This window comes from Microcaecilia unicolor, chromosome 11, assembly GCF_901765095.1.
Source record: "Microcaecilia unicolor chromosome 11, aMicUni1.1, whole genome shotgun sequence".
Classification (NCBI taxonomy): domain Eukaryota; kingdom Metazoa; phylum Chordata; class Amphibia; order Gymnophiona; family Siphonopidae; genus Microcaecilia; species Microcaecilia unicolor.
In genome coordinates this window covers 49794120-49821248 of record NC_044041.1, presented here as the reverse complement: position 1 = coordinate 49821248, position 27129 = coordinate 49794120, and the positions used below count along the sequence as shown (strand labels likewise).

The window sequence follows — 27129 nt, the reverse complement described above, 5'->3', positions numbered from 1 at the left end:
GGGGGGGGATTTTCAGGTCTCATCAGTAGGTCACACAAATGAGGCCTCCAGAAGGAAGGCCAAATCAGGCCTCAAAAGATCAGAACAATGGGCAAGGGAGAGAAAGGGATAAAGAGAGTTAAATGAAGGGAAGAAAACAGGGATGAGGGAGCAAGTGAAATTAAAGGAATGTGCATGAAGGGAAAATAGGCAAAATGAAGGGTGAGTGAAAAAGGAGAGAGAGAAAATGCATCATACAAACACTTCCCCTTACACTTCAGGGGCATACACCTATTGGACCTGAGTGTAGCCTCACCCTGAGCTACTACTAAGAAGGTGTTATCAAATCTAAATCAATATACAAAGGTTGTCAACATCCTAGAAATATATCACACGCTGAAGAACCTTGCTCCTTGCATTTCAAATTAGACAAAGGGCTGAACAAACTGAGGGGGACTTTCTTTTCCCTCCTGGGAATTTTAAAATGCCTTAGTTGATCTTTCCTCTGAAAAGTTCAGAGAGTCCTGGTACAGATGGTCTCTAGCCACTGAAGCAAATCTGCTGTGATAATTGCTCATATTACTGTTTGCTACACAATTAAGTCTAACCTCGAATCATCTGCAACAATTTTTTTTAAACAGAAACCCAGGGCACAGCAGATCTGCAAGGCCTGGAGTTCTGCCAACCACACCTAATGAGAATTCTGATTAGCTGTGATCTAATACATCAACCCTGTAAGTAATGAATACACCAAATGCTATTTTTCTTCTTATAAAATTCAAATAAATGAAGAAACTAAAAAGCAATATTTTAGTGCATTATTCTGCCATATCCTGCAATGTCTTCATTTACAAACTAACAGTTGCATTCAAAATCATACAGTTTTGAAATACTTCCCCAAAATAATAAGAAATGGGACAATATTACAAAAATAAAAACCTAGAAAACAAATGCATATCATCAGTAGTAAATCAAACTAGAAATTATGCATGAGAAACTGCTTTCAGGCTTTAATAGAGAAAGATAAATCTAGGGACTATGTGCTGAATATTTCCCATGACCTATCCTTTTTGCAACAATAATTAAATCTGTCAGAGTAGGATTTCTGTTGTTTCTGCTACCTGTTACACAATTATTTTATATGAAATAGAATTGTTTGAAGTTAAACAATTTATAAACAAAAATTGGCAATTCTTAATTACAATGGAATACTGCTAACAATGGCATTGCCAATAAACTCATAGCTGCCTACATGTAACTGGGGTTTTCCATTGACAGCAGGGAAACGCAGTCACACTGCTCGTGAAGTCTTCTGGACAGATCTTGGCTGTGGTGCTCTCTTCTAGCTCATGGAACCTAACTTCAAGACTCCTGAGCATGTATGGGAATCCTATTATGATGTCAATCCTCTTTTGAATTTAGTCCATCCCAAAGCATAAGACTGCAATATAAAATGTGTGTTGGGGGGGGGGGGGGGGGGGGAGGTGAGAGGGAAAGTGTGGCTGCACTCCCCTGCTGTCTACAAAGAACTCGTTAGAGGTAAGCAACTATGTTTTCTCTGCCGGCAAGCAGGGGAGATGCAGGCATACCCAATGGTGAATCTGAAGCTTAGGTCCGCCTATTTGAAAAAACAAAAGGTGAAGGCGAACCAGATGATGATGGGTGACAATATTTTAAAGCAAAAAGATTCTTAAGCATGGATTGTCAGCATCCTACTGAGAGGGCACATCGAAGCAGTAGTGTTTTGTGAATATATATATATATATATAGAAGACCAAGTTGCTGATTTACACATTTCTACAATACAAGACATTTAAAGGTTGGCTATAGAAGTAGCCTTTGCTAGCAGGCAATGAGGAGTAAAAATTTATACAATATGCTATCCATCAAAAAGTGTCCACGTAGATGCTGGTAGGATTGTTTGGGTTAAGTGTTATGAAAAGTTGAGATCCTGAACAGAACAGCAATCCAGGTTGTGAAGAACCTTTTCAGCATCAATGGAATGTAGTTTAAGGAAAAAAAAAACTGAAAGGACAATAGATTGAGATCAGTTCTTAGAATTGGGTATATGAAGAATGAACTAGTGCTTGCAGCTCACCAGCTCTTCTGGTTGAGGTGATAGCTATAAGAAAAAAATAAGTTTTCCATCTGAGAAACTTGAATGTAGAATCATTCATAGGTTGAAAAGATGATTCAAGGAGTTCAGCAAAAACAGTATTAAGGTCCTAAGATGACATGAGTGCCTGGATGGAGGGGTTAAATACACCCTTCATAAATTAAGACACCAAAGGATAAACTACTACTACTATTTAGCATTTTTATAGCGCTACAAGGCTTACGCAACACTGCACAAACATAGAAGAAAGACAGTCCCTGCTTTCGCCTCTTACACTCGACTGAGACGGTACTATCTAAAGTCTGCAATGACCTGTTCCTTGCCAAATCCAAAGGTCACTACTCCATCCTCATCCTCCTCGACCTATCCGCCGCTTTTGACACTGTCAATCACAATTTACTTCTTGCCACACTGTCCTCATTTGGGTTCCAGGGCTCTGTCCTCTCCTGGTTCTCCTCTTCTCTCTCCCACCGTACCTTCAGAGTACACTCTCACGGTTCTTCCTCCACCCCCATCCCGCTCTCTGTTGGAGTTCCTCAGGGATCCGTCCTTGGACCCCTTCTCTTTTCAATCTACACCTCTTCCCTGGGCTCCCTGATCTCATCTCATGGTTTCCAATACCATCTTTATGCTGACGACACCCAGCTTTCTCTCTCCACACCAGACATCACTGCAGAAACCCAGGCCAAAGTATCGGCCTGCTTATCCGACACTGCTGCCTGGATGTCCAACTGCCACCTGAAACTGAACATGGCCAAGACCGAGCTTATTGTCTTCCCACCCAAACCCACTTCTCCTCTCCCTCAGTTGATAACACCCTCATCATCCCCGTCTCATCTGCCTGCAACCTCGGAGTCATCTTCGACTCCTCCCTCTCCTTCTCTGCGCATATCCAGCAGATAGCCAAGACCTGTCGCTTCTTCCTCTACAACATTAACAAAATTCGCCCTTTCCTCTCTGAGAACACCACCCGAACTCTCATCCACTCTCTCATTACCTCTCGCCTTGACTACTGCAACCTTCTCCTTACTGGCCTCCCACTTAGCCATCTATCCCCCCTTTAGTCCGTTCAGAACTCTGCTGCACGTCTTATCTTCCGCCTGGACCGATATACTCATATCACCCCTCTACTCAAGTCACTTCACTGGCTTCCGATCAGGTACCGCATACAGTTCAAGCTTCTCCTACTAACCTTCAAATGCACTCGATCTGCAGCCCCTCCCTACCTCTCTACCCTCATCTCCCCTTACGTTCCTACCCGCAACCTCCGCTCTCAAGACAAATCCCTCCTTTCAGTACCCTTCTCCTCCACCACCAACTCCAGGCTCCGCCCTTTCTGCCTCGCCTCACCCCAAGCTTGGAATAAACTCCCTGAGCCCTTCGCCAGGCCCCCTCCCTGCCCATCTTCAAATCCTTGCTCAAAGCCCACCTCTTCAATGTCGCCTTCGGCAACTAACCACCATACCTCTACTCAGGAAATCTAGACTGCCACAACTTGACATTTCGTCCTTTAGATTGTAAGCTCTTTGAGCAAGGACTGTCCTTCTTTGTTAAACTGTACAGCGCTGCGTAACCCTAGTAGCGCTCTAGAAATGTTAAGTAGTGGCAGTAGTAGTATTTCAACATTCATTCTGTTAGATTCAGAGACTGCAGATTCGGATAAAATAACTTGCTGAGACAACAAAATTGGCCAAATTATTATTTGCAGGGTTTTGATAAACTGCAAATGAAGCGGTATACAACAGAAAAACTCAAAGAGCTGATGTCTGGGGGGGGAGGGGGAAGCAAGACATCCACAAAAGGGGGGACGGAGGCAAAGAGACAAGGGAAAAAATGGGGGGGGGGGGGGGGGAGGAACTACTGGGAAAGTAATCAAAAGCTGGGGTAAAAAGAAGGTCTTGAGCAGGACTTTGAAAGCTTACATAGGTATTCTGAGAGAGGAAGGGAGGACATTCCAAAAGCTGGCGCCAAGGTAGCTGAAAGCGGAATCACAAGTAGAAGACGCATGCAAAACCGAGGAGGGGGAACACAAAGCAGATGATCAGAGGCAGAACGGATATATTATTTAAGCAGGGGATGTAGGAGAATGATCTTGAAAATCAGCAAAAGTAGTCTTTATTGGACACGAAGAGAGACTAGGAATCAATGTTGAAGGCAGAGGAGGGGTGTAATGTGATCAAAATGAGCCTGATGTAAAAGTTTTACAACTGTAGAGTGGATGAGTTGCAGGCATTTAACAGCATAGAGAGGAAGACCAGCATACAAAGAATTACAGTAATCAATGCAAGAGATGACTATTGCTAGGATGAGGGCACTGATAGAGGAGGGAGAAAGGAAGGGGAAGACAGATCTGATGCGGTGGAATGAAAAGAAGGTGGATCAGACTACTGAGTCAATCTGGGGTTTGAAAGTTAGGGCACAGTCAAAGATCACGCCTAGAATTCTAACAGAAGGGCTATAGGCAATGGGCTGGAAGGAGCGGTTAAGGAGATAAGAAAAAACTATCAATAACACCAGGAGACTGAAAATGGCAGAGAAAACAGGAATGATCAACTAAACTGAATGCTAAGGAAAGATCGAGGAAGATTATAATGACAGAATTATGTTGGTCTAGGGCAACACGAATAGTATCATGGAATGCTATGAGGAGAGTCTCAGTACTGTGTCCACTAAGAAAACTGATTTGAAAGGGATGCAAGACATTGAGTGTTCCACGAAAGATTCTAGCTGACCAAGGACAAGTTTATCCAGGAGTTTGCCGAAGAATGGGAGATTGGAGTTGGGGTGAAAATTAGCGGGGCACAGATGGATCTAGATGAGGTTTCTTAAGGAGCACAGTGATAAGGGCATGCTTCCAGGTGGGAGGAACAATACCCTTAGAGAGGCAAGTGGGAGAAGCAAAGGGAGAAGGGGCTGTACCAAGCATTTGACCAAATGTGCTGATCAAGGACCTAGAGTTGATGGGGAAGGATTCAGAGACTGTAGGACTTTCAGAACGGCGGTGGAAGAAGAGGGCTTGAGAGCAGACCAAGAGAGAGAGAGAGAGCAGGAGGAAGAGGGCAAGCCGGAGGGGAAGGGAGGGAGATCTTGGCAGACCAAGCATCAGCGAAGGTAGATAAAGGATGAAGGGAGGGATGAAGAGCCCTCAGCAGGTGACAACTGATTTAAGTGGAGGAAGAGAGTGTGAGGATGGTTAATTTCAAGACTAATGCAGCAATCAAAATACTTACGTTTAGGTTGTCTAAGAGCATGTTGGTATTCATATAGGCGTGTTTGGAAGTGCGCAAGCCACGAGGGCAAGACCTGCACCACAGGCATTCAGCCTGACGAAGCTGCAACCTGCAGTGGTGGTGTTATTGCCAGTGAGAGTAGGAGGGGGAACCAGATTTGCCTAGGCCAATGAAGACTTATGAAAATGACTTGAAAATTGCCTCAGATCATCTTCTGGAGAACCTTTGAAATGAGACGAACAAGTGGGAATGTATAGAGAGAAGACCGCTGTTCTACAGAATGGCAAAGATGTCTTGACCAAAACAATGAAATGCTGGTCTCATGAAACAAAAGTCAAGGCACTTTGCATTCTCCACCATAGCAAAAAGTCTATCCGTGAGCTCCCCTGTGTGAAAACAATACTGAGCTACTTCCTGATTCAGAGACCATTTCTGCGGGTTGAAACATCGACTTAAGGAGTCCACAAGTTAACTGCTCACTCCTTGTATGCAAGAGGCTTGAAGGGTAGCCTGTATGGAAAAAGCTAGATTTCAAAATTCTCAAGGTCTCTTGGCAAGGACAAAGAGAATCCAAACCCTCCTGTTTATGTAAAACATAGTAATCTGATTGTTGGATTAAAATTTGTTTGCCAAAAAGGTGATGACAAAAGACTCTGATCACATTGAAGACAGCTCTGATCTCTAGAATGTTTGTATGAAGAAATTTCTCCTTGATGCTCCAAAATCCCAGAATATGAATGTTGCCTAAATGGTCTTCCCATGCCCATGGTGAAGCGTCTGTGGTGACCAGAACCTGAAACTGAGTGAACTGAAATGGACATTCCACTTGCAGATTCTGGGAAAGCCACCATAAGTGGGAGAGCATTTTACTAGAAGAACAAACAAGATCCTTGTGGACAACAGAGGAATTGCTGGCCCCAATTAAGTTTTAAATGCTACTGCAGTGTTCTCATGCATTACCTTGTAAAGGGAATGACATGGACAGTGGTTATCTTGTGGCCTAAGAGCTTGAGGATGGAATGAGCTCAATATTTTGTCACAAACCAAAATAATTCTGTGTTGACAATCGTGTGGATGATAGGCCTTTACTGAAACAGTGTCTCAGACAGCCCCTATAACGGTGAAATGCTAAATATGGCTTCAGATTGGATTTTTCTTTATTTACCAGAAATCCTAACTTACTCAAGATGAAAGTGGTCTCTTTCAGGGAGACTGTGACTTTCAATGGCATGGCACCCAACAAAAGGCAGTTGTTTAGATAAGGATAAACAAAAAGAAGAGGGGCAATGAGAACTATGAGATGTTTTATGAAGACTGGGGGGTAGGAAGAGGGGCTAAACAGTAGGATGCAGTACTGGTTGTAACGATCCAGGAAGGTGAAGTTTAGATATTTCCGATTATTTGGATGGGTAGGGATGTGGGAATATGAATACTTAAGGTCTAGGGAAGCCAACCAATTGTTCCTGCACAATAGGAGAATGGTAGTCAGAGAGCTCATTTTGAATGTCTCCTTTTTGACAAACACATTGAGATTGAGATGTTTTTAGGTCCAAGATTGGTCAGAGACTCATTTTTTTGGGAATCAAGAAGAAATTGCAGAGTGTAGAGGCAGCTGATGTAGGTTTTTGTTTCTTTTCTCTCAGTCTTGGCCTTTAAGGATACAACAGAACCTGCTGTCATTGGGGAGGTAGTCTGGCATATGGTTGAAAATGCTCTGTAGCTGCACTTATACCCTTTCTGTAAGTAGTGCAAAACATCTTGCAAAAGTCACTTGATTACTCGTCTAAAAGCGGAGGATAGCTCTCTGACTGTGGAGGAATGATCTTTGATCCGAGACACTGTGTCATGGACTTTATCACCAAAAAGGCCATCACCAGTGAACGGTACATCAGCTAGCCTATCATTAAGATCTTCGCAAAGATCTGATGCTCTAAGCCAAACAGTTCTTCTAGCTGCTATATCAGTGGCAGACCTGAAAGCCAACTCAAACATTATAGGCTGTTTTAATAAATGAAAACATTCCTGAATTTCTAGGTTTTGTGAAACAAGTTTGAGAAGATTCATCAGAATCTTTCAAAAGCATCAAAATCCTCCTGTAGCATGGTATGATGATTATGAAGCATCTGAACCCGATGAGCTAATATTCTTAAAGTAAGAATACAGCTTTGGTAAACTTTCTTACCTAGAATGTCTAAAAATTCTTTTGAACCTTGCTTGAAGGAGTCAAAAAATTCAGTTTAGGCATTTTAGATTTTTTGAATAGCTGCTTCAGATTCTACTAACTAGGAAGGTAGCTGCATGTGGTTATGACCTAGTGCAGAGATGAATTTCTATTTTAACTCTATAAATGTTTAAAAGATGACTGAACAGAAAGAGGCGTCTACCAAATAACCAACTTTAGTACCTGAAGGACTTAGTGGACCAATTAAATAGCTGTGTGGAGCTATCCTCTGATATTCAGTGGCACTTAACTAACTGTTAAACTAAAAACAAACTATTTTGTGGGCAGTAGTACACAAAGAACTGTGAGAAGTCGTGGCAACCATTTCAGCCTGGCACCGCAAGGGGCAGGAGCAAGAAGGCTGTGCTCCTGCTTCCACCACCACCACTCGATCACCAGGGATACAGGAAGGCCTAGAGGAAGGGCCTGCCTGAACAGCTGGTGGGGGGGGGGGGGGTCTTCATGTGGGCTGAGAGTGGGAAAAAAAGGGAACATTGGCAGGGGGGTCTTGAGGGGGCTCAGGGTCTTAAAGTCAGCACCCGCATAGCTACGCAGCCTTATTTAGGACAGCTCTTGAGTTGTCCTAAATGAAGCAGCTTACTCATGCGAGTGATGGCACTGAATATTGCCAGCACCCACATAACCTGGGGCTCCTCCCCAGTGCCGCCCAGATTGGAGGGGGGGGGGTGTCTTGATGTGGGCTAGGAGTAGGGAGGGAAAGAAGGGAACATGGCTTTGGGGGGGGGGGGGGTGCTTTAGTTTAAAAAAAAAAATAGTTATGCAGGTGCACTGAATATTGCCGGCACCTTCATAACCTGGGGCTCCTCCCCAGTGCCACCCCCAGCACCGCCCCTGACCTACCCAGTTTTTGTTTGGGTGGTCTCAAGAGATATTCAGCGGCACTGTCCAGTTAAGTGCCGCTGAAAATTCCCAGTTAGGCGGCAGGAAGCTCTGTAAGTGGGCAGGAGAGGCTCCTACCTGCTTACATCAATTTGAATATCGGCCTCTATATGCCCAACAGAAGGACATACCTGCAAGTGTCCCTTTGGTTGCCTCTGGTAGCGCAAGTGCTGGACATTATTTCAGAATTCATGTTAAAGCAAATTATGTACTTAGATGCTAAACAGGGCCCATTGAAAATGCTGTTGCATGCATTAAATAGGCCATGCTTGTACTTGAAGCAATGGATGGTGAAGTGACTTGCTCAAGATCACAAAGAACATCAGCAGGATTGGAGTTCTAAGCCTCCTACTTTAACAATCAGGCTATTTCTGCACTCCAAAGTTTGGTTACAGCAGCTGAATTTGAGGGTAACATCTCTGTGGAATATTACTTAGAAACTAAAACAGGGAAGCCAATGTTTGGCCTCAATGTGGAGCAAGTACTTTGTACCTATGGGTCTACAAGATACATTTTCAAAAGGAAGTTTCCCCTTTGTAAACTAATTTTTTTTTTGTACACTCTAAACATGCAACTGCAAAGTAAAAGGCATAAATAATATGTGAGAATTTCCCAGTGAAATGTTTGCATGTACTTGTATGGTCCTACTTCCTCGGCACTGCCACTTTTACTCACAAAAATTGGGAAGGGGAGTAATTTTCCAAGGGTTATTTTTGTATTTCTGCAAGGGTATTTCCTCACAGAAAGCCCTTTTATTCCAGTCCTCTTAACTTAGTAAGATTCAGGGACTATTAAATACTTTCTACCTTGTTTACAAATGATGGAAAGAGGAAAACATAGGGTGCCAGCATAAATCTTAAGATTCTGCTAAAGAAAGCATCGGTAATGTTATTAACTAGAGTGCACTAGTTTTTATTAGTCAGTTTTCCAGAGGTTGCTAACATGATGAAAATGGAGATAATTTACTGACTTCCCCACTGGGTGTTTCTACATTGCTATGGCTTTTAGAACACGTGTATAATTGTGCTTTTATAGCCTAAAAAGAATTGTTACCAACTTTCTCGCATTTTATTTTCTCATGAATGAGTTTAACTTTACCTTTGTTTTTAAGGTTTTTTGTTTTTTATATATGCTTGTTCTTTGTATAGTTGAAGTAACTGGCTAGCCTACAGCATTGAGACAGTTACTCAAAATATTGGTGTGTGTAGTGGGAGCTAATTTAAAAAAAGGACACTTATAAAAATGCTTATTTTATATTATATATATATATATATATATATATATATATATACACACACACACACACACATATATATATAGGGTATGATACATACCTGTAGCAGTTGTTCTCCGAGGACAGCAGGCTGATTGTTCTCACGACTGGGTGACGTCCGCGGCAGCCCCCACCAACCGGAAATAAGCTTCGCGGGACGGTCGACACGCAGGGCACGCCCACCGCGCATGCGCGGCCGTCCTCCCGCCCGTGCGCGACCGCTCCCGCCAGTTGAATGACTAGCAAAAAATATGAAATACACAACTCCAAAGGGGAGGAGGGAGGGAAGGTGAGAACAATCAGCCTGCTGTCCTCGGAGAACAACTGCTACAGGTATGTATCATACCCTTTCTCCGAGGACAAGCAGGCTGCTTGTTCTCACGACTGGGGTATCCCTAGCTCTCAGGCTCACTCAAAACAAGAACCCAGGTCAATTGAACCTCGCAACGGCGAGGGAACAACAGAAATTGACCTACGAAGAACAACTAACTGAGAGTGCAGCCTGACCAGAATAAATTCGGGTCCTGGAGGGTGGAGTTGGATTTACACCCCAAACAGATTCTGCAGCACCGACTGCCCGAACCGACTGTCGCGTCGGGTATCCTGCTGGAGGCAGTAATGAGATGTGAATGTGTGGACAGATGACCACGTCGCAGCCTTGCAGATCTCTTCAATAGTGGCTGACTTCAAGTGGGCCACTGACGCTGCCATGGCTCTGACACTATGAGCCGTGACATGACCCTCAAGAGTCAGCCCAGCCTGGGCGTAAGTGAAGGAAATGCAATCTGCTAGCCAATTAGAGATGGTGCGTTTCCCGACAGCGACCCCTAGCCTGTTAGGGTCGAAAGAAACAAACAATTGGGCGGACTGTCTGTTGGGCTGTGTCCGCTCCAAGTAGAAGGCCAATGCTCTCTTGCAGTCCAATGTGTGCAACTGACGTTCAGCAGGGCGGGTATGCGGCCTGGGGAAGAAAGTTGGCAAGACAATTGACTGGTTAAGATGGAACTCCGACACCACCTTCGGCAGGAACTTTGGGTGGGTGCGGAGCACTACTCTGTTGTGATGAAATTTGGTATATGGAGCATGAGCTACTAGGGCTTGAAGCTCACTGACCCTACGAGCTGAAGTAACTGCCACCAAGAAAATGACCTTCCAGGTCAAGTACTTCAGATGGCAGGTATTCAGTGGCTCAAAAGGAGGTTTCATCAGCTGGGTGAGGACGACGTTGAGATCCCATGACACAACAGGAGGCTTGATAGGGGGCTTTGACAAAAGCAAGCCTCTCATGAATCGAACGACTAAAGGCTCTCCAGAGATGGCTTTTCCTTCCACACGATAATGGTAAGCACTAATCGCACTAAGGTGATTCCTTACTGAGTTGGTCTTGAGGCCAGACTCTGATAAGTGCAGAAGGTATTCAAGCAGGTTCTGTGCAGGGCAAGAACGAGGTTCTAGGGCCATGCTCTCACACCACACGACAAACCTCCTCCACTTGAAAAAGTAACTCTTTTTAGTGGAATCCTTCCTAGAGGCAAGCAAGACCCGGGAGACACCCTCAGACAGACCCAACGCAGTGAAGTCTACGCCCTCAACATCCAGGCCGTGAGAGCCAGAGACTGAAGGTTGGGGTGCAGCAACGCTCCGTCGTTCTGCGAAATGAGAGTCGGAAAACACTCCAATCTCCACGGTTCTTCGGAGGACAACTCCAGAAGAAGAGGGAACCAGATCTGACGGGGCCAAAAGGGCGCGATCAGAATCATGGTGCCGCGGTCTTGCTTGAGCTTCAGTAAGGTCTTCCCCACCAAAGGTATGGGAGGATAAGCATACAGGAGGCCGGTCCCCCAATGGAGGAGAAAGGCATCCGACGCTAGCCTGCCGTGTGCCTGAAGTCTGGAACAGAACAGAGGCAGCTTGTGGTTGGTCTGAGAGGCGAAAAGGTCCACCGAGGGGGTGCCCCACGCTCGGAAGATCTTGCGTACCACTCTGGCATGGAGCGACCACTCGTGCGGTTGCATGACTCTGCTCAGTCTGTCGGCCAGACTGTTGTTTACCGCCTGCCAGGTACGTGGCTTGGAGGAGCATGCCGAACCGACACGCCCAACGCCACATCCCGACGGCCTCCTGGCACAGGGGGCGAGATCCGGTGCCCCCCTGCTTGTTGACGTAATACATTGCAACCTGATTGTCTGTCCGAATTTGGATAATTTGACAGGACAGCCGATCTCTGAAAGCCTTCAGTGCGTTCCAGATCGCTCGGAGCTCCAGGAGGTTGATCTGCAGATCCTTTTCCTGGAGGGACCACAGACCCTGAGTGTGGAGCCCATCGACATGGGCTCCCCACCCCAGGCGAGATGCATCCGTCGTCAGCACTTTCGTGGGCTGCGGAATTTGGAATGGACGTCCCAGGGTCAAATTGGTCCGGATGGTCCACCAGAGCAGTGAAGTGCGGCAACTGGTGGAGAGGCGGATGACATCTTCTAGATTCCCGGTGGCTTGAAACCACTGGGAAGCTAGGGTCCATTGAGCAGATCTCATGTGAAGACGAGCCATGGGAGTCACATGAACTGTGGAGGCCATATGACCCAGAAGTCTCAACATCTGCCGAGCTGTGATCTGCTGAGACGCTCTGGTCTGCGAAGCCAGGGCCAAGAGATTGGTAGCCCTCGCTTCGGGAAGGTAGGCCTGAGCCGTCTGGGTATTCAGCAGCGCTCCTATGAATTCCAGAGACTGAGTAGGCTGGAGATGGGACTTTGGGTAATTGATCACAAACCCCAGCAGCTCCAGAAGTTGAATAGTGCACTGCATGGACCGGAGGGCTCCTGCCGCCGAGGTGCTCTTGACCAGCCAATCGTCGAGATATGGGAACACGTGCACTCCCAGCTTGCGTAGATACGCCGCCACCACCACGAGGCACTTTGTAAACACTCGTGGGGCAGAGGCGAGCCCAAAGGGCAGCACACAATACTGAAAGTGCCGTGCGCCCAGGCGGAATCTGAGATACTGTCTGTGAGCTGGCAGTATCGGGATGTGAGTGTATGCGTCCTTTAAATCCAGGGAACATAGCCAATCGTTTTTCTGAATCATTGGTAGAAGGGTGCCCAAGGAAAGCATCCTGAACTTTTCTTTGACCAGGAATTTGTTCAGGCCTCTCAGGTCTAGGATGGGACGCATCCCCCCTGTTTTCTTTTCCACAAGGAAGTACCTGGAATAGAATCCCTGCCCTTCCTGCCCGGGTGGTACGGGCTCGACCGCATTGGCGCTGAGAAGGGCGGAGAGTTCCTCTGCAAGTACCTGCTTGTGAAGGGAGCTGAAAGACTGAGCTCCCGGAGGACAATTTGGAGGCAGGGAGGCCAAATTCAGGGCGTATCCGCACCGCACTATTTGGAGAACCCACTGGTCGGAGGTTATGAGAGGCCACCTTTGGTGAAAAAATTTTAACCTCCCTCCGACCGGCAGATCGTCCGGTACGGACACTTGTAGGGCGGCTATGTTCCCGTGGATCCAGTCAAAAGCCCGTCCCCGGCTTTTGCTGTGGAGGCGCAGGGGGCTGCTTAGGCGCACGCTGTTGACGAGAACGAGCGCGCTGGGGCTGTCCCTGTGCCTGGCGAGGCCTTCGGGCCGGCTGGTTGTACCTACGCTTTGCAAAAGAATAGGGTGCAGCCTGCCGTGCCCGGGAAAAACGCCCACCCGTGGGGGCGGGTGCTGAAGGCGCCCGGTGGGAGAGCTTGTCGAGAGCGGTTTCCCGCTGATGCAGTTGGTCCACCATCTGCTCGACCTTCTCACCGAAAATGTTATCCCCCCGGCAAGGGACGTCAGCCAGTCTCTGCTGGGTGCGGTTGTCCAGGTCAGAGGCACGCAGCCATGAGAGCCTGCGCATCACTATACCTTGGGCCGCAGCACGAGATGCCACGTCACAGGTGTCAAAAATCCCCCTGGACAGGAACTTTCTGCACGCCTTCAGCTGCCTGACCACCTCCTGATAAGGCCTGGACTGCTCCGGCGGGAGCTTATCGACCAGGTCCGCCAGCTGTTGCACATTGGTCCGCATGTGGATGCTCATATAGAGCAGGTAAGATTGGATGCGGGTCACGAGCATGGAGGATTGGTAAGCATCTCGGCCCTCGGCTCTTCCACAGAGACCACGGGAAAGGGAATGCTTATAGACATATCCCGCACAAAGGAGGCAAAGGAGAGACTCTCAGGAGGTGAGAGCTTCCTCTCCGGTGACGGCGTGGGGTCCGAGGGAAGGCCCGTAGACTCCTCTGAGGAGAAATATCTCGGGTCCTCCTCTTCCCCCCACGAGTCCTCATCCTCGGTATCGGACATTAGCTCATGTAGCTGCGTCCGGTACCGGGCCCGGCTCGACGTCGAGGCACCGAGGTCTCGGTGTCGTCGAGCGGTGGACTCCCGCGCCGGCGGGGACGGAGCTCCCTCCATCGACGTCGACGGGGACTCCACCTGCGTGGCTGTCGAGACCGGCACCGCAAGCGGCGGCGGTGTCGACTGCCCCGGCGCCGGGCTAGAGCTCGCCGGCGCCACAGTCATCGGCGCCGAGGGCGCAAGCACCCCCGGCGCCGGCACAGCCTGGCGCATCAGCCCTTCCAGGATCCCCGGAAGGATGGCTCTGAGGCACTCGTCCAGGCCCGCTGCCGGGAAAGGCGGTGGGGCCGGTAAGGGTGTCGGTGCCGGAAGCTGCTGGGGGCCAGGAGACGGCACCGAGGTGCCGGAACCCCGACGCGTCGGTACCTCCACCACCGACGGAGATCTCTCCTCTCTGCGATGACGCTTCGGCGTCGACTCCTCTTCAGGGTGCACCGAGGGCTCCCGGTGACGGCGCTTCTTGTCTTTTTTCCGGTGCACGTCACCGGTGCCGGAGGGCATGGAGGAGGAGGAGGTCGATCCCCCTCGGTCTCGGGGTACCGGGTCCGACAGGGTTCGGTCCCGTGGCTCACGAGTTGAGGGAGTGACCGGGGCCGACTGCCCACGCGGTCTCTCTACCCCACTCTCGCCGGCGGACCGGCGGGCCGACGGGACCTGTTCTCCTGGGGTCGCTGCCATCGGTGCCGATGTCTCGGGCATCGATACCGGTACCGAAGAACCGGTCTTCGATACCGATGCCGTCGAGGTCGACGTCGAGGGGCCGGTGCAAGTTCCAAAAAGACGGTCCCGCAGAACTTGCCTCGCAACCTGAGTCCGTTTCCGGAGACCGAGACACAAAACGCACGACTTGAGATTGTGCTCCGGCCCGAGGCACTGGAGGCACCAAGCGTGGGTGTCGGTCTGCGAGATCGGCCGGCCGCAGCGACCACACTTTTTAAATCCACTCGGGACCTTCGAGGACATCGACGGAAAAATCGCGTCGGCGAAGTCAAAGTCGGCAATGGTGGCTAAAATCACACCACGAAAACTGAAACCGACCGAGCGGCCACTAGGCCGCAACGAGGCGTCCCCGCTAGAAAGCGAGGGAAAAGAAGGAGCGCGTGCTCCACACGCGCAAAATTCTTTTTTTTTTTTTTTTTTTTTTAATAAAAGAGAAAGAAGAAGAAGAAGAGGCCGAACAGGCCAAAAGCGACGATCCGCGTAAACGCGGTCGAAAAAATCCGGCGGCTGAAACGAGAGAGAGGGGAAAACACAACTCTCTCAGTCGCGGAAAAAAAGTAACTGGCGGGAGCGGTCGCGCACGGGCGGGAGGACGGCCGCGCATGCGCGGTGGGCGTGCCCTGCGTGTCGACCGTCCCGCGAAGCTTATTTCCGGTTGGTGGGGGCTGCCGCGGACGTCACCCAGTCGTGAGAACAAGCAGCCTGCTTGTCCTCGGAGAAATATATATACATATATAGGCATCTATGAGCCTTTTATAAAGTAAGCGCTCAAAACTATGCCTAGTGCACAATGTTTTTGCACAAATTTGATACAGATATGAGCAACTGTACATCTGAACCCCTCAAACTCTTCTCCAGAAACACTTATGCATATACTTCATAAAACTGGGCACTCTTTCTCTGTGCCTACTTTTTATGCTCATGCACCTCACATAACATGCTTTACAAGCACAAATGCTGTATAATTACTGCCAGTAAGGGTATTTTCAGTATCTGCAGGCCTACAAGCTAGTTTTCAAAGAGAAGCTTGCCAAAGAATAATTAACAGTTTTAAGGTATGCGCAGGTTGAAGACATAAAAAGCAGGCACTGTGATTTCAAAATTTTAAATTCCTGTGCCTTTTATTTGGACCCACCCTAGCCATACGTCAACACTGTCATTTTTCGCTATGGGGAGCAGTATGCAAGTCGCTGGCATCAGAAGACACAGGGCTGTTTATCAATGGGCCTTTCTGGTAAATGGCTGTTCATCAACAGATTATACCTTTGAAAATTGCCTCAGTGCTATTATATATTTACACATGTGAAGGATAATTTTATAACAGGGCATATTTAGGAGGGCAAACAGGTGCCTACTTGGGTGCTATTTATATAGAGAAAAGCACCTACAAGTCTTTATAAAATACACGCATAAGAAATGCTTCTTACCTTGCAGGCGCAGACTTTTACACCTGTACAAGCAGAGAGTAAACGTCTGCACCTATAATTAAGGATGAGCATAGATTAGCAAATTTTATAAGCTACACATGTACTTGTGAACGCTGCCCATGCTCTGCCCAAACTCTGCTTCTGTATATGCCTACCTGCAAAGTATGCACTATTATGTTATGGCATGCACTTTTATGCCAGTCAGTATTTTACAAGAGGTTATTTAGGCATGTGTGAGACCATATGGGTGCAAAAAATTACTTTATAAACTTACCTCCTAAAGGTCAAAGTAACTTCTAATATAAAAGCATAAGTCCATATTTTTAAGACTAGCATATACTAGGAATGTATATATCAGAGGGTGCTCGTTTTGTTTTCTGTTTGTTTTTTTAAACATAAGATTTTATTTTTACTGCAAGTGTAGTAAAACAATATATAAATGTTCCTCCAGTTTGGTGCAAAGTAGTCTGTTGCACCCAGGAAATATTGGTTCCTTTGGTTTCATGTTTGTAGCTTCGCACTGCAGATCAAACATTTCAGGGAGCTTATGCTGATTCTTTGAAGACCCAGGCAGAAAAGTCGTAAAGAGGTCTATTGCGTTTTGTGTAGTACACAACTGAAAGTTTCCATAAGGACAACGGGCACTCTGAGGAGAGGGGACTGCAATACCTTTTATCATAATATAAAGCTTGCTTAAGGCTTTTATTTCTTAATTTCCTGCATTAAGTAGGTGTGAATGCCACCATCCAGCTGTGTAACAAGATACTGGTTATATTGCATAAAATATTATCCTTAAAGTTTGTATTTACTTAATTTTGTATTTTGGTGTGGCTTTCTATAAAGAGTGCTGTTCTAAGTTACTTTGGATAATGCTTAGGGATTGACAGACCAGAGCATAAATGTAAACAGAATATAGTTTCTCGAGGACAGTTTTCAGAAATCCTTGTATTTAAGCCTTTTGATAAATATACTACTGCCCCTTGAGAAGAGAGGCTAAGTCCCTGAAACATACAAATGTTCAGAAAGCACACTTAACAGAGGAAAGACTGTTCTAGGACAAGAAGTCATGATAGAGTAGCTCCTAAAAATATTAACTTCAGGGAAAGGATGGTGGATACATAGAACAAACATTGCTGGTGGTGGAGAAGAAAACAGTAATGGAATCCAAGAAAGTCTGGGATAAGTGCCGAGGATTTCTGGAGAGGAAGCAGTGAGGGGAGCAGAAAAATAATTTTTAAAAGTATGGACTGTTTGGGGGGTGGGGGTGTTAGCCTGTATAAAGCTGTTTACAGCCATTGCAGTCAGAGTAAAACGCAATCAAAACGCCAAGAAACAAGCCTTGCAATAAGTAATTGCAGCATCATGGAAGGTAATTTCTTAACAGAGCACATTTTCTAATGACAAAATAGGCCAACATCATATAGATGTCTTCGGATTTTAGGATTTCCCTGATAAAACGGCCCTGATGCAAAAAATTTAAACATTTAAAATAGGTGTTGATTCAATAAACATCACTCCTAGTACGCTCACCTCTCCCCAGCTTGTTTTGTATTTGCACTCAGTTTTTGGGCCTCACCTCAAGATGTCTCAGATATCCTTTAAGTTTATTTTTGAAAAATTTTTTATCATTGATGAACACTTAGTACATAAGTAATGCCACACAGGGAAAAGACCAAGGGTCAATCGAGCCCAGCATCCTGTCCACGACAGCGGCCAATCCAGGCTAAGGGCACCTGGCAAGCTTCCCAAACGTACAAACATTCTATACATGTTACTCCTAGAATTGTGGATTTTTCCCAAGTCCATTTAGTAGTGGTTTATGGACTTGTCCTTTAGGAAACTGTCTAACCCCTTTTTAAACTCTGCCAAGCTAACTGCCTTCACCACGTTCTCAGGCAATGAATTCCAGAGTTTAATTATGCGTTGGGTGAAGAAACATTTTCTCCGATTTGTTTCAAATTTACTACACTGTAGTTTCATCGCATGTCCCCTAGTCCTAGTATTTTTGGAAAGCGTGAACAGACGCTTCACATCCACCTGTTCCACTCATTTTATATACCTCTATCACGTCTTCCCTCAGCCGTCTCTTCTCCAAGCTGAAAAGCCCTAGCCCATGCATATAGCACAGAGGGGGTGTGTGTGGTTTGTAAAAACACATTGAGTGTTATATCTTCAAATAAAGAAATGACCTGTGTGAGCACTCTATAGTACTAGGACAAAGAAAGGGAGGTGGCTGTTCCTTTAATAGTCAGCATCCTTCCTCATTCCAACTTGCTAAGCGAGCAGTTCACCCTCTGGTGGTCAAACCAGCGGTGAAATCTCTAGTTCAGGGGAAAAACTACACTCCCCAGAAGCCAATGCAGGGTCAGTTGGACTCGCAGGAGGGGGAGGGGGAAGTGAATGATTGGGAGATGAGTTCTAAGCCAGGGGATGAGGAACAGCTGAGGGAAATTAGGGAGGAGGAAGAGATGGAATGCAATAAAGAGGAAGTGGGGGAGGAAGAGGAGGAAGAGTGTATGGAGGTGGCTGGTTTGGCTCAGACTCGTGGGGAAAAGGTAAAAGCTTTTGTGGCCTCTGTATTGCCAAGACTGTGGATGTTGGGGGAGGCTAAAGTGAGCCAGTGGAGAGGAGGCTGCTGGAAACAACTAACCCAGAAACTGTCTGCTGATAAAAGATAGGGCTGTGAGTTAGGTTGTGTTGGTAAGCAGAGTCAGCAACTGTCATGTGGAAAATTGGACTGAACTATGTTGGAAATGATCAACGGAGGGAGAGACCGAGTGGGAAGAAGCCGGTCCTAACCGTGAGGTGTACAGGAGAGCCCAGCACACGAGAGTCAGACGAAGCTAAGCAGGCACAGCCTGTGTCGCACCTGGAAGGGTGACCCGGTTACACCTGATGGACCATTTTTGACCAATTACTGAGTTTTAACATAGATGCTCACTCAATGAGCATTAGCTCAGACAAGCACACAGCTAATCAGAATGATATGCCTCTCAGAAATGCTCGATATAAATGGCCAAAAAAATCTGATTTATGGGTTCATCTATTATTAAATAGGCTTGCTCTGCAAACTTAATATTCTGTTCCAACGACTTAGAATATTAAATTTATACTTAATGTAATCAGTGCTTTTCATTTACAAAAAGTCATAACCCTCAGTTAGCAAATGACAAATTTCTTGCATCAGGAGCATAGTTAAAAGCTGCAAACAGAAGCATCTGACCGTTAACTGGTATAGACAACTAATAATAATAATTAAAAAGCCAGACAAATTTAAAAATTGTACTGAAATCTTTTAATCTATTTTTTTCTTCTCTGCTCAACTTCAACACAGCAACAAACCACAAATATAAAATACTTACTGTAAAGCATGTGGAGATATATATATATGCTTTAAGGTAGTGCTTTCGTCTCTCTCCTAGAGACACACCTATCCAGTCAGGTTTTCAGGATATCCACAATGAAGATGGACAAGTTAGAATTAGGAAAAAAATGGAGGCATTTGTATTCAAATTTTACTCATGCATATTCATTATGGTACTCCTGAAAACAACTGGCTAGGTGAGTCTCCAGGAGAGGGTTGAGAAGCACTGCATTAAGGGGCCCTATTACTAAAGTATAGTAAAGGTGTACATTACATGAAAATATCTGTTATATGCAACAAGAACATACAATGCTCAATAAATCATAGAAAGGCAGCCAATCGAATAACGAGGAACTGCAACTGAAAACTCCCTCCCTACCCTAAAGACCTTGCCTCCCAACTTTCCCCCCATCCTTATTCTAAGAACACAAATATCTAAAATGTAACAGGACATGTACTGCAGAGGACTAAATCCCTAACTCCATCCCAACAAAGCTTATATATATCCAGTGTATTCAAGATAGTGGAACGAACCCACGTGTTTAATGTGTTCAAACAGGGTGTTCAGTTTTAAGAATCGTTTCTTTGCTGAACGTCTTCGGGTATCTACAGAAAGTCATTTCATAACTAAAAGGGCATGCATTTGATTGCACCATAACATCCAAGAGGGGGGGATGTCTTTAATCCAGTGCAAAAGGATATATATAGCGCTTGGCTATCAGTGAGAATTTTCTTAAAACAGACTGGATACTTTAGTGTACTCCTAGATGTCAATCATGTTATCCAGGAGGCTACTATGCACAGTGGTGACCCATTGTCTGTTGTACACATGGCCATGCAAAACTGTCAAATAAGTGCACAGTCCCATATGCAGAGGTTATAGGAAGTGTCCAGATGGCTGCACTTGGGACAGGTCCCATCTCTAGGAACGCCCATCTTCTTTGCTCTCAAAAGATGAATGTACGTGTGCATAAGAAACTTGTAACATAATTCCTGAAACTGTGCACTCCCCACCAGGCGCAAACTCTCAAGCTTTTCTAAAGACAGTCTGTAGAATAAGGGCCAAAATCTGTCCCAAATTGCTGCCACCTGAGTCAGTGGGGAGGAGCCCAGGAGCTTTTTTAGTTTCAAAGTAGTGGCCCAATAATCCCTTAGTAATTGCTGGTAAGGACTATTTCTTGTCGAAAGGAGGAGATTCCATAAAGGCTACTCGAGATGTCTGAAACAGTTGGTAAACATAGTGATGCAGCTGACCATAAGAGTACCAGTCCAAATAATGTAAGTTTTACAATTTTTTTTTTAGTGCCTCAGAAGATAACATTCGAGGTTTGTCCTCCTCAATCAAATTATGCACCAGTACCATACCCCTCTCCGCCCACTGCGAGATATATCCTGGGCCCATGCCCCAGATTTATTGTAATTTATCCATGAGCAATGGGCAGGAAAACCAAATCTCTTACAAAAAAGGTTCTAAGCCCATCTCACAGGGCGATGGGTCTTGATCACCTTTGCCAAGCAATGTGCTTTAGCATGAAGAAGAAAGTCAGATGGTGAAGATGTCCAATAATCTCCTGTTAGAAATCGACATCACGTCAGTAGTATGAAAACCCAATTTCTCGCATATCACAGGTGGCAAGCGATATTATAAGCTCTTAAATCTGGTAAACCTAAGCCACCATCCCGAGGTAAAAATTGCAACTGGAGGAGAGAGGTACAGGGTTGCTTTCCTCCAGACACAAACTTGCGAAGTAAACCATTCCAAATATTCAAATCATGGGGTGTTATAATAAAGTGGTAAATGCTGCAACAGATAAACTCATTTACAGAAAAGTACCACCTTCACAAGTTGTATTCTATCCCACAGGGATAAAAGTAAGTGCACCCATTTAGTACATAAAAGCTTGGTGTCCCTAAGAAGTCTAGAAATATTACAAGAGTAGAGATGATCAAGATTTGCAAACCCATTTCAGCGTGTCTCCTGCCCAACGATGGGGAAAATCCCCCGGCCAGGCCCTGTCCAGACCTGTAGTCTAGGGTAGGGCCTCAGATTTATTGTAATTTATCCATAAACCAGATACAGCGCCATACTCATTCAGGATCTCCAAGGCTGCTGCTACTACTAAGAACATAAGAGTAGCCATACTGGGTCAGACGATGGTCCATCTAGCCCAGTATCCTATTTTCCAAACAGTGGCCAAGCCAGGTCATGAGTACCTGGCAGAAACTCAAATCGTGGCAACACTCCATACTACAAATCACAGGGCAAGCAGTTGCTTCCCATGTCTGTCTCAATAGCAGACTATGGACTTTTCCTCCAGGAATTTGTCCAAACCTTTTTTAAACCCAGATATGCTAACTGCTGTTACCACCTTCTCCGGCAAAGAGTTCCAGAGCTTAACTATTCGTTGAGTGAAAAAATATTTCCTCCTATTTGTTTTAAAAGTATTTCCATGTAACCTCCTCGAGTGTCCCCTAGTCTTTGTACTTTTGGAACGAGTAAAAAAAAAAAAAATCGATTTACTTCTACTCATTCTACACCAATCAGGATTGTGTAGACCTCAATCATATCTCCCCTCATCCGTCTTTTTCCAAGCTGAAGAGCCCTAACCTCTTTAGCTTTTCCTCATATGAGAGGAGTTCCATCCCCTTTAATATTTTAGTCGCTCTTCTATGAACCTTTTCTAATTCCACTATATCTTTTTTGAGATATGGTGCCCAAAATTGAACACAATACTCAAGGTACGGATGCACCATGGATTTTCGGTATTATTCACTATCCCCTTCCTAATAATTCCTAGCATCCTGTTTGCTTTTTTGGCCGCCGCCACACACTGAGTAGAAGATTTCAGTGTATTATCTACAAAAACACCTAGATCTGTTTCTTGAGCGCTGACCCCCAAGGCATCAGGAAACTGTGATTCGGATTATTCTTTCCAATGTGCATCACTACTAATCATTTCTATAGTGCTACTAGATGTATGCAGCACTGCACATGTTATATGAATGTACTTTCTCTAACCCCTTGAGAGCTCACAATCTTAAGTTGTTTTTGTACCTGGGACAATGGAGGGTTACGTGACTTGCCCAAGGTAACAAGGACCTGCAATGGGAATCAAACCCTTGTTGCGAGGATCAAAGTCCGCTGCACTAACCATCAGACTACTCTGGACAGGGCTGAAACCAGGTTGGATAGCACTAGTAATAAATCGGCATTCTAATGCCTGAAATGTGCGGGTCCCTAAAAGGTTTAAGAGCTAAAGGCTCCATGCCCAAGATAAATAAAGTAGGGGACGGGGCCAAACTTGGCAGGTTCCCCTGTGGATAAGAATTCTAGGAGAGAGCAAGCCATTAATACCTGGGCCCAAGAAGCATTATACAGTAACTTTATCATGGCAAAAATCTGGACTGTGAATCCATAAAGTTGTAAAACCTCCCAAAGGTAATCCTATGAAAGTGTATCAAAAGCTTTTTCAATACTGAATGCAACCAGCATGAACTCCTGGGGATGGGATCGTATACCATGAGAAAACGGGACAAAACAAATGTGAAAAAGATATGCTGAGGACAGCTTGCCAAGATATGACTGCTCTGCTCTGTGGAAAGACACAGATTGGTTGTCCCATGTGCTCACCATGTGCTCACATTGGGTGGGAAGACACCTGCGCACGTGCAGTATGGCACTGCCAAAAGCTTCAGAAGGCACTAAAATGCTGGGTAGCATCTGTGCCATGTTCCATCGGATGATGTCACCCACAAATGGCAAATGTCCTGTTTGTCCTCAGAGAATTTATAGAATACTATGATTTATGCAATTATGCATCCTGCCGATGCTCGACTCAAACTCCGCCCATGTGGTGCGTAGTTACAAAATAGTGCACAGATGGAATACTTTACTCTGATAAGAGTAAATGACTAGATCACTGGTATTTGTATGTACTTGCTGCCTAAATCTAAGCTGCTCCTTACAGAATTACTGCCCATTTAGTGCATGTCAGTAAAAAGATGCCTAAATTAGCTTTCTTGTTTCTTTACAGAACAATCCTTTTAATAAAAGCTTGCAATTTTTCTTCTATTTAAATTCAACATGTATCCTAGCTGAAAGAAAAACTAAAAATGGAAAGCAGAAGACAAAAGGGTTACATATAAATGGTATACTTGGGGTTGGACGGTTTCCTAAAGGACAAGTCCATAAACCGCTACTAAACGGACTAAACACTGTTCTATTTCCGAAGTAGTAAATAAAATGGTTTCTTTTACTGACAACACTGAAATGCACCACCATGAATATGTGACTGTTTAGTGAATGATACATACCTGTATCAGGTGTTCTCCGAGGACAGCAGGGTGATTGTTCTCACGACTGGGTGACGTCCGCGCAAGCGGCGGCGGTGTCGAAGGCCTCGGTACCGGGCTAGAGCTCGCCGGCGCCACAGTCAACGGCGCCGGCACAGCCTGGCGCATCAGCCCTTCCAGGATCCCCGGAAGGATGGCTCGGAGGCACTCGTCCAGGCCCGCTGTCGGGAAAGACGGGGGGGGGGGGGGGGGGGGGCCGGTAGAGGTGTCGGTGCCGGAAGCTGCTCGGGTCCAGGAGACTGCACCGAAGTGCTGGGACCCTGACGCGTCGGTACCTCCACTACCGAAGGGGACCTCTCCTCTCGACGCTTCGGCGTCAAGTCCTCGCCGGCACCGATAGCCGGATGCATCGAAGGCGACCGATGACGGTGCTTCTTTGATTTTTTGCGGTGCCCGTCATCGGTGCCAGGTGGAATGGAGAAGGAGGTTGATCCCCCTCGGTCTCGAGGAACCGGGTCAGACAGGGTTCGGTCCCGAGGGCCATGGGCAGAGGGAGTGACCGGGGCCGATTGCCCACGCGGCCTCTCACCCCTACCCTCACCAGAGGACCGGCGGGCCGACGGGACCTGTGCTCCTGGGGTCGATGCCATCGGTGCCGATTTCGCGGACATCAATACCGGTACCGAAGAACCGGCCGTCGATACCGATGCCGTCGAGGTCGACGTCGAGGGGCCGGCGCAAGTTCCAAAAAAAGACGGTCCCGTAGAACTTGCCTCGCAACCTGAGTCCGTTTCCGGAGACCAAGACACAAAGAGCACGACTTGATATTGTGCTCCGGCCCGAGGCACTGGAGGCACCAAGCGTGGGTGTCGGTCTGCGAGATAGGCCGGCCGCACCGACCACACTTCTTAAATCCACTCGGGACCTTCGAGGACATCGACGGAAAAATCGCGTCAGCGAAATTAAAGTCGTCGATGGTGGCGGTAAATCACACCTCGAAAAATAAATCGACCGCACGGCCACAAGGCCGCAACGCGACGCCCCCGCTAGAAAACGAGGGAAAAACAAGCGCGTTCACTTTTTTTTTTTTTTTTTTAACAAGAAAAAGAAAAAGGGGTCCGGAACGCGCGGGAACCAGAAACAAACAACAAAAAAGTTAGAAATTCGCGAAAACGCGACGGTTTTCCGGGGCTGACAAGAGAGAGCGGCGACGCACGACTCTCTCCAGCGCGGAAAAAACAAGACTGGCGGGAACGGTCGCGCACGGGCGGGAAGACGGCCGCGCATGCGCGGTGGGCGTGCCCTGCGTGCGGACCGCCCGCGAAGCTTCTTCCGGTTGGTGGGGGCTGCCGCGGACGTCACCCAGTCGTGAGAACAAGTAGCCTGCTTGTCCTTGGAGAATAGACAGCTATACACCTTGACTGCACTGAAGGCATAAGCTCTCACAACTCAATATTTAAGCTCTTCACCTTTGTACTGTAGTGAGTGTGTTTGGCTGCAAGCAACAGATTAAGACTCCCTCTACAAGTCAGTCTAATGCTGTACGATGGTTGGTACTCCCTGCCCCCCACCTCCAAAGCTGTGAATCTTGCCACCATGTTTTCTCCAGCTTGGGCCAGGGGCATAGCCATAGCCAATTTGGAATCACCCCACCCAGTCAATGACAGTGACTCACATCAATAAAAGAAGAACTCAAGGTAATGTCAATATCTAAACAACCTACTGCCCACCCAGGTTAAGTACAAAAAAACCCCAAACTACACAGTCCTGGCTATGCCACTGGCCCATGCAAGCTTGAGAAGCAGAAAACAGACTCATGAATTGAACTGCCACAGAACCATCAGCGTGACTCAAAAGTTTGGTTACACAAATATAGTGTCAAGGAATACTGAATTTTGTAGCACTATGATTGGGACTAGTGGAATAATAAATAAGGCTCAGCAAACTCAGCAGGACAATGCTATGGACATTACAAGAGATAAGTGTCAAATAAGCAAACAGCAGACTGCACTAAAAATAGATATGAATGACTTCCAATTTACGCTAAGTCTAGCAGAAAAAATGCCATTTAAACAAACCCGATGCCAAATGAAAGTTTAAAAACTCCACACTTACTCAATGTGTAAAACCATCTTTTCACAAAAACATTTACTTCAAGTTCCTTAGCACAACTAGATAAAAATGTAAACGTTTTGTACTTTCCTCCACAAAAGAGAAGCGTTAGTACCTGGGAGCTGTTACTGATGCTTTCTTTTTGTGCAAAAAACTGCTTCTTAAATTCATAATAAGGATTATATTCATGCCATGGCTGTAAGAACTCAAACCTGCAAAAGAAATGAAAAACTAATTTGTGAAAAGCTAACATGCTACCATAGCAGAAAGGCGACAATGATTTACCTGCTCTTTACTACCTCAGGCACCATACGTTACTTCATGTTCAAAAATATTATGTTTTCTGATGAAATTCCAAAGGGACACATCTTTAAAAGTATGGCTTTTGGAATATGCCTGCTGGGCAGGAATGCTTTATTGATCCTGATTTTTTTTTTTTGTAAAGCAATTTTAAGAATTTCTCCATGTTTCTCAGAACTGCAGAATTTATCAGAAGCAATGGTTTTCATTTTCAAGAGTTTATGCAGTTCCATTTATTATTCATATAGTAAAGACAAAAACACACAATATACTAAGAGATAATTAAGAAATGAACAGGGACGGGGGAGTTGAATGCTTGCTCTCACCTTGGATCATTCTTTGCACGAACACTGGTCTCAAATTTAATTCCATTCCTAGCGACGTACTCAGCAAGCTTGTCAATCACAGGCTGAATATCCGGAGGTGGTGGGATGATAGCTATGACTGGAGCAAGGGAACTGAAAACAGATGTGCATAATTTATACAAGAAGTATATCTAATAGATTTCAATCAAATCTCTTTCCTTAACCTAGGGACTGCAAATAAATTTACACTAGTTAGGCAACCTTAATTGTGAAAGAGAAACACTTTTGCTTACAAAAGGACCACTGAATGCTGTGTTATCAGCACTGAAGTAAAATGGGTTTCTCTGGACTGTAATTTATGCCATTACTACACTTTGCTTAATAATTTATCAACAAGTTATTAAGCAAAGAGCATCTGATTATTTTCAAGAGTTATCCAAGTGTCATGGCAATTATGGATTGTTCAGTGTTCCTGGATGCTGACAGATATCTGTCTAACAAATGAGAAA

The 27129-nt window shown here is 45.9% G+C and overlaps 1 protein-coding gene across 7 annotated transcripts in view; it reads right to left on the bottom strand.

Moving 5' to 3' along the window:
* Window positions 1-27129, bottom strand: part of SFSWAP (splicing factor SWAP) — a 285802-nt gene that overhangs the window by 202927 nt on the left and 55746 nt on the right. For all 7 annotated transcript variants that reach the window (XM_030217824.1, XM_030217828.1, XM_030217825.1 and 4 more), the window contains 2 exons: window positions 26642-26773; window positions 26131-26227 (listed from right to left, as the gene is read on the bottom strand). In XM_030217824.1, the coding sequence (XP_030073684.1) occupies window positions 26131-26227; window positions 26642-26773 (229 nt within the window). The remainder of the gene's footprint in view (window positions 1-26130; window positions 26228-26641; window positions 26774-27129) is intronic.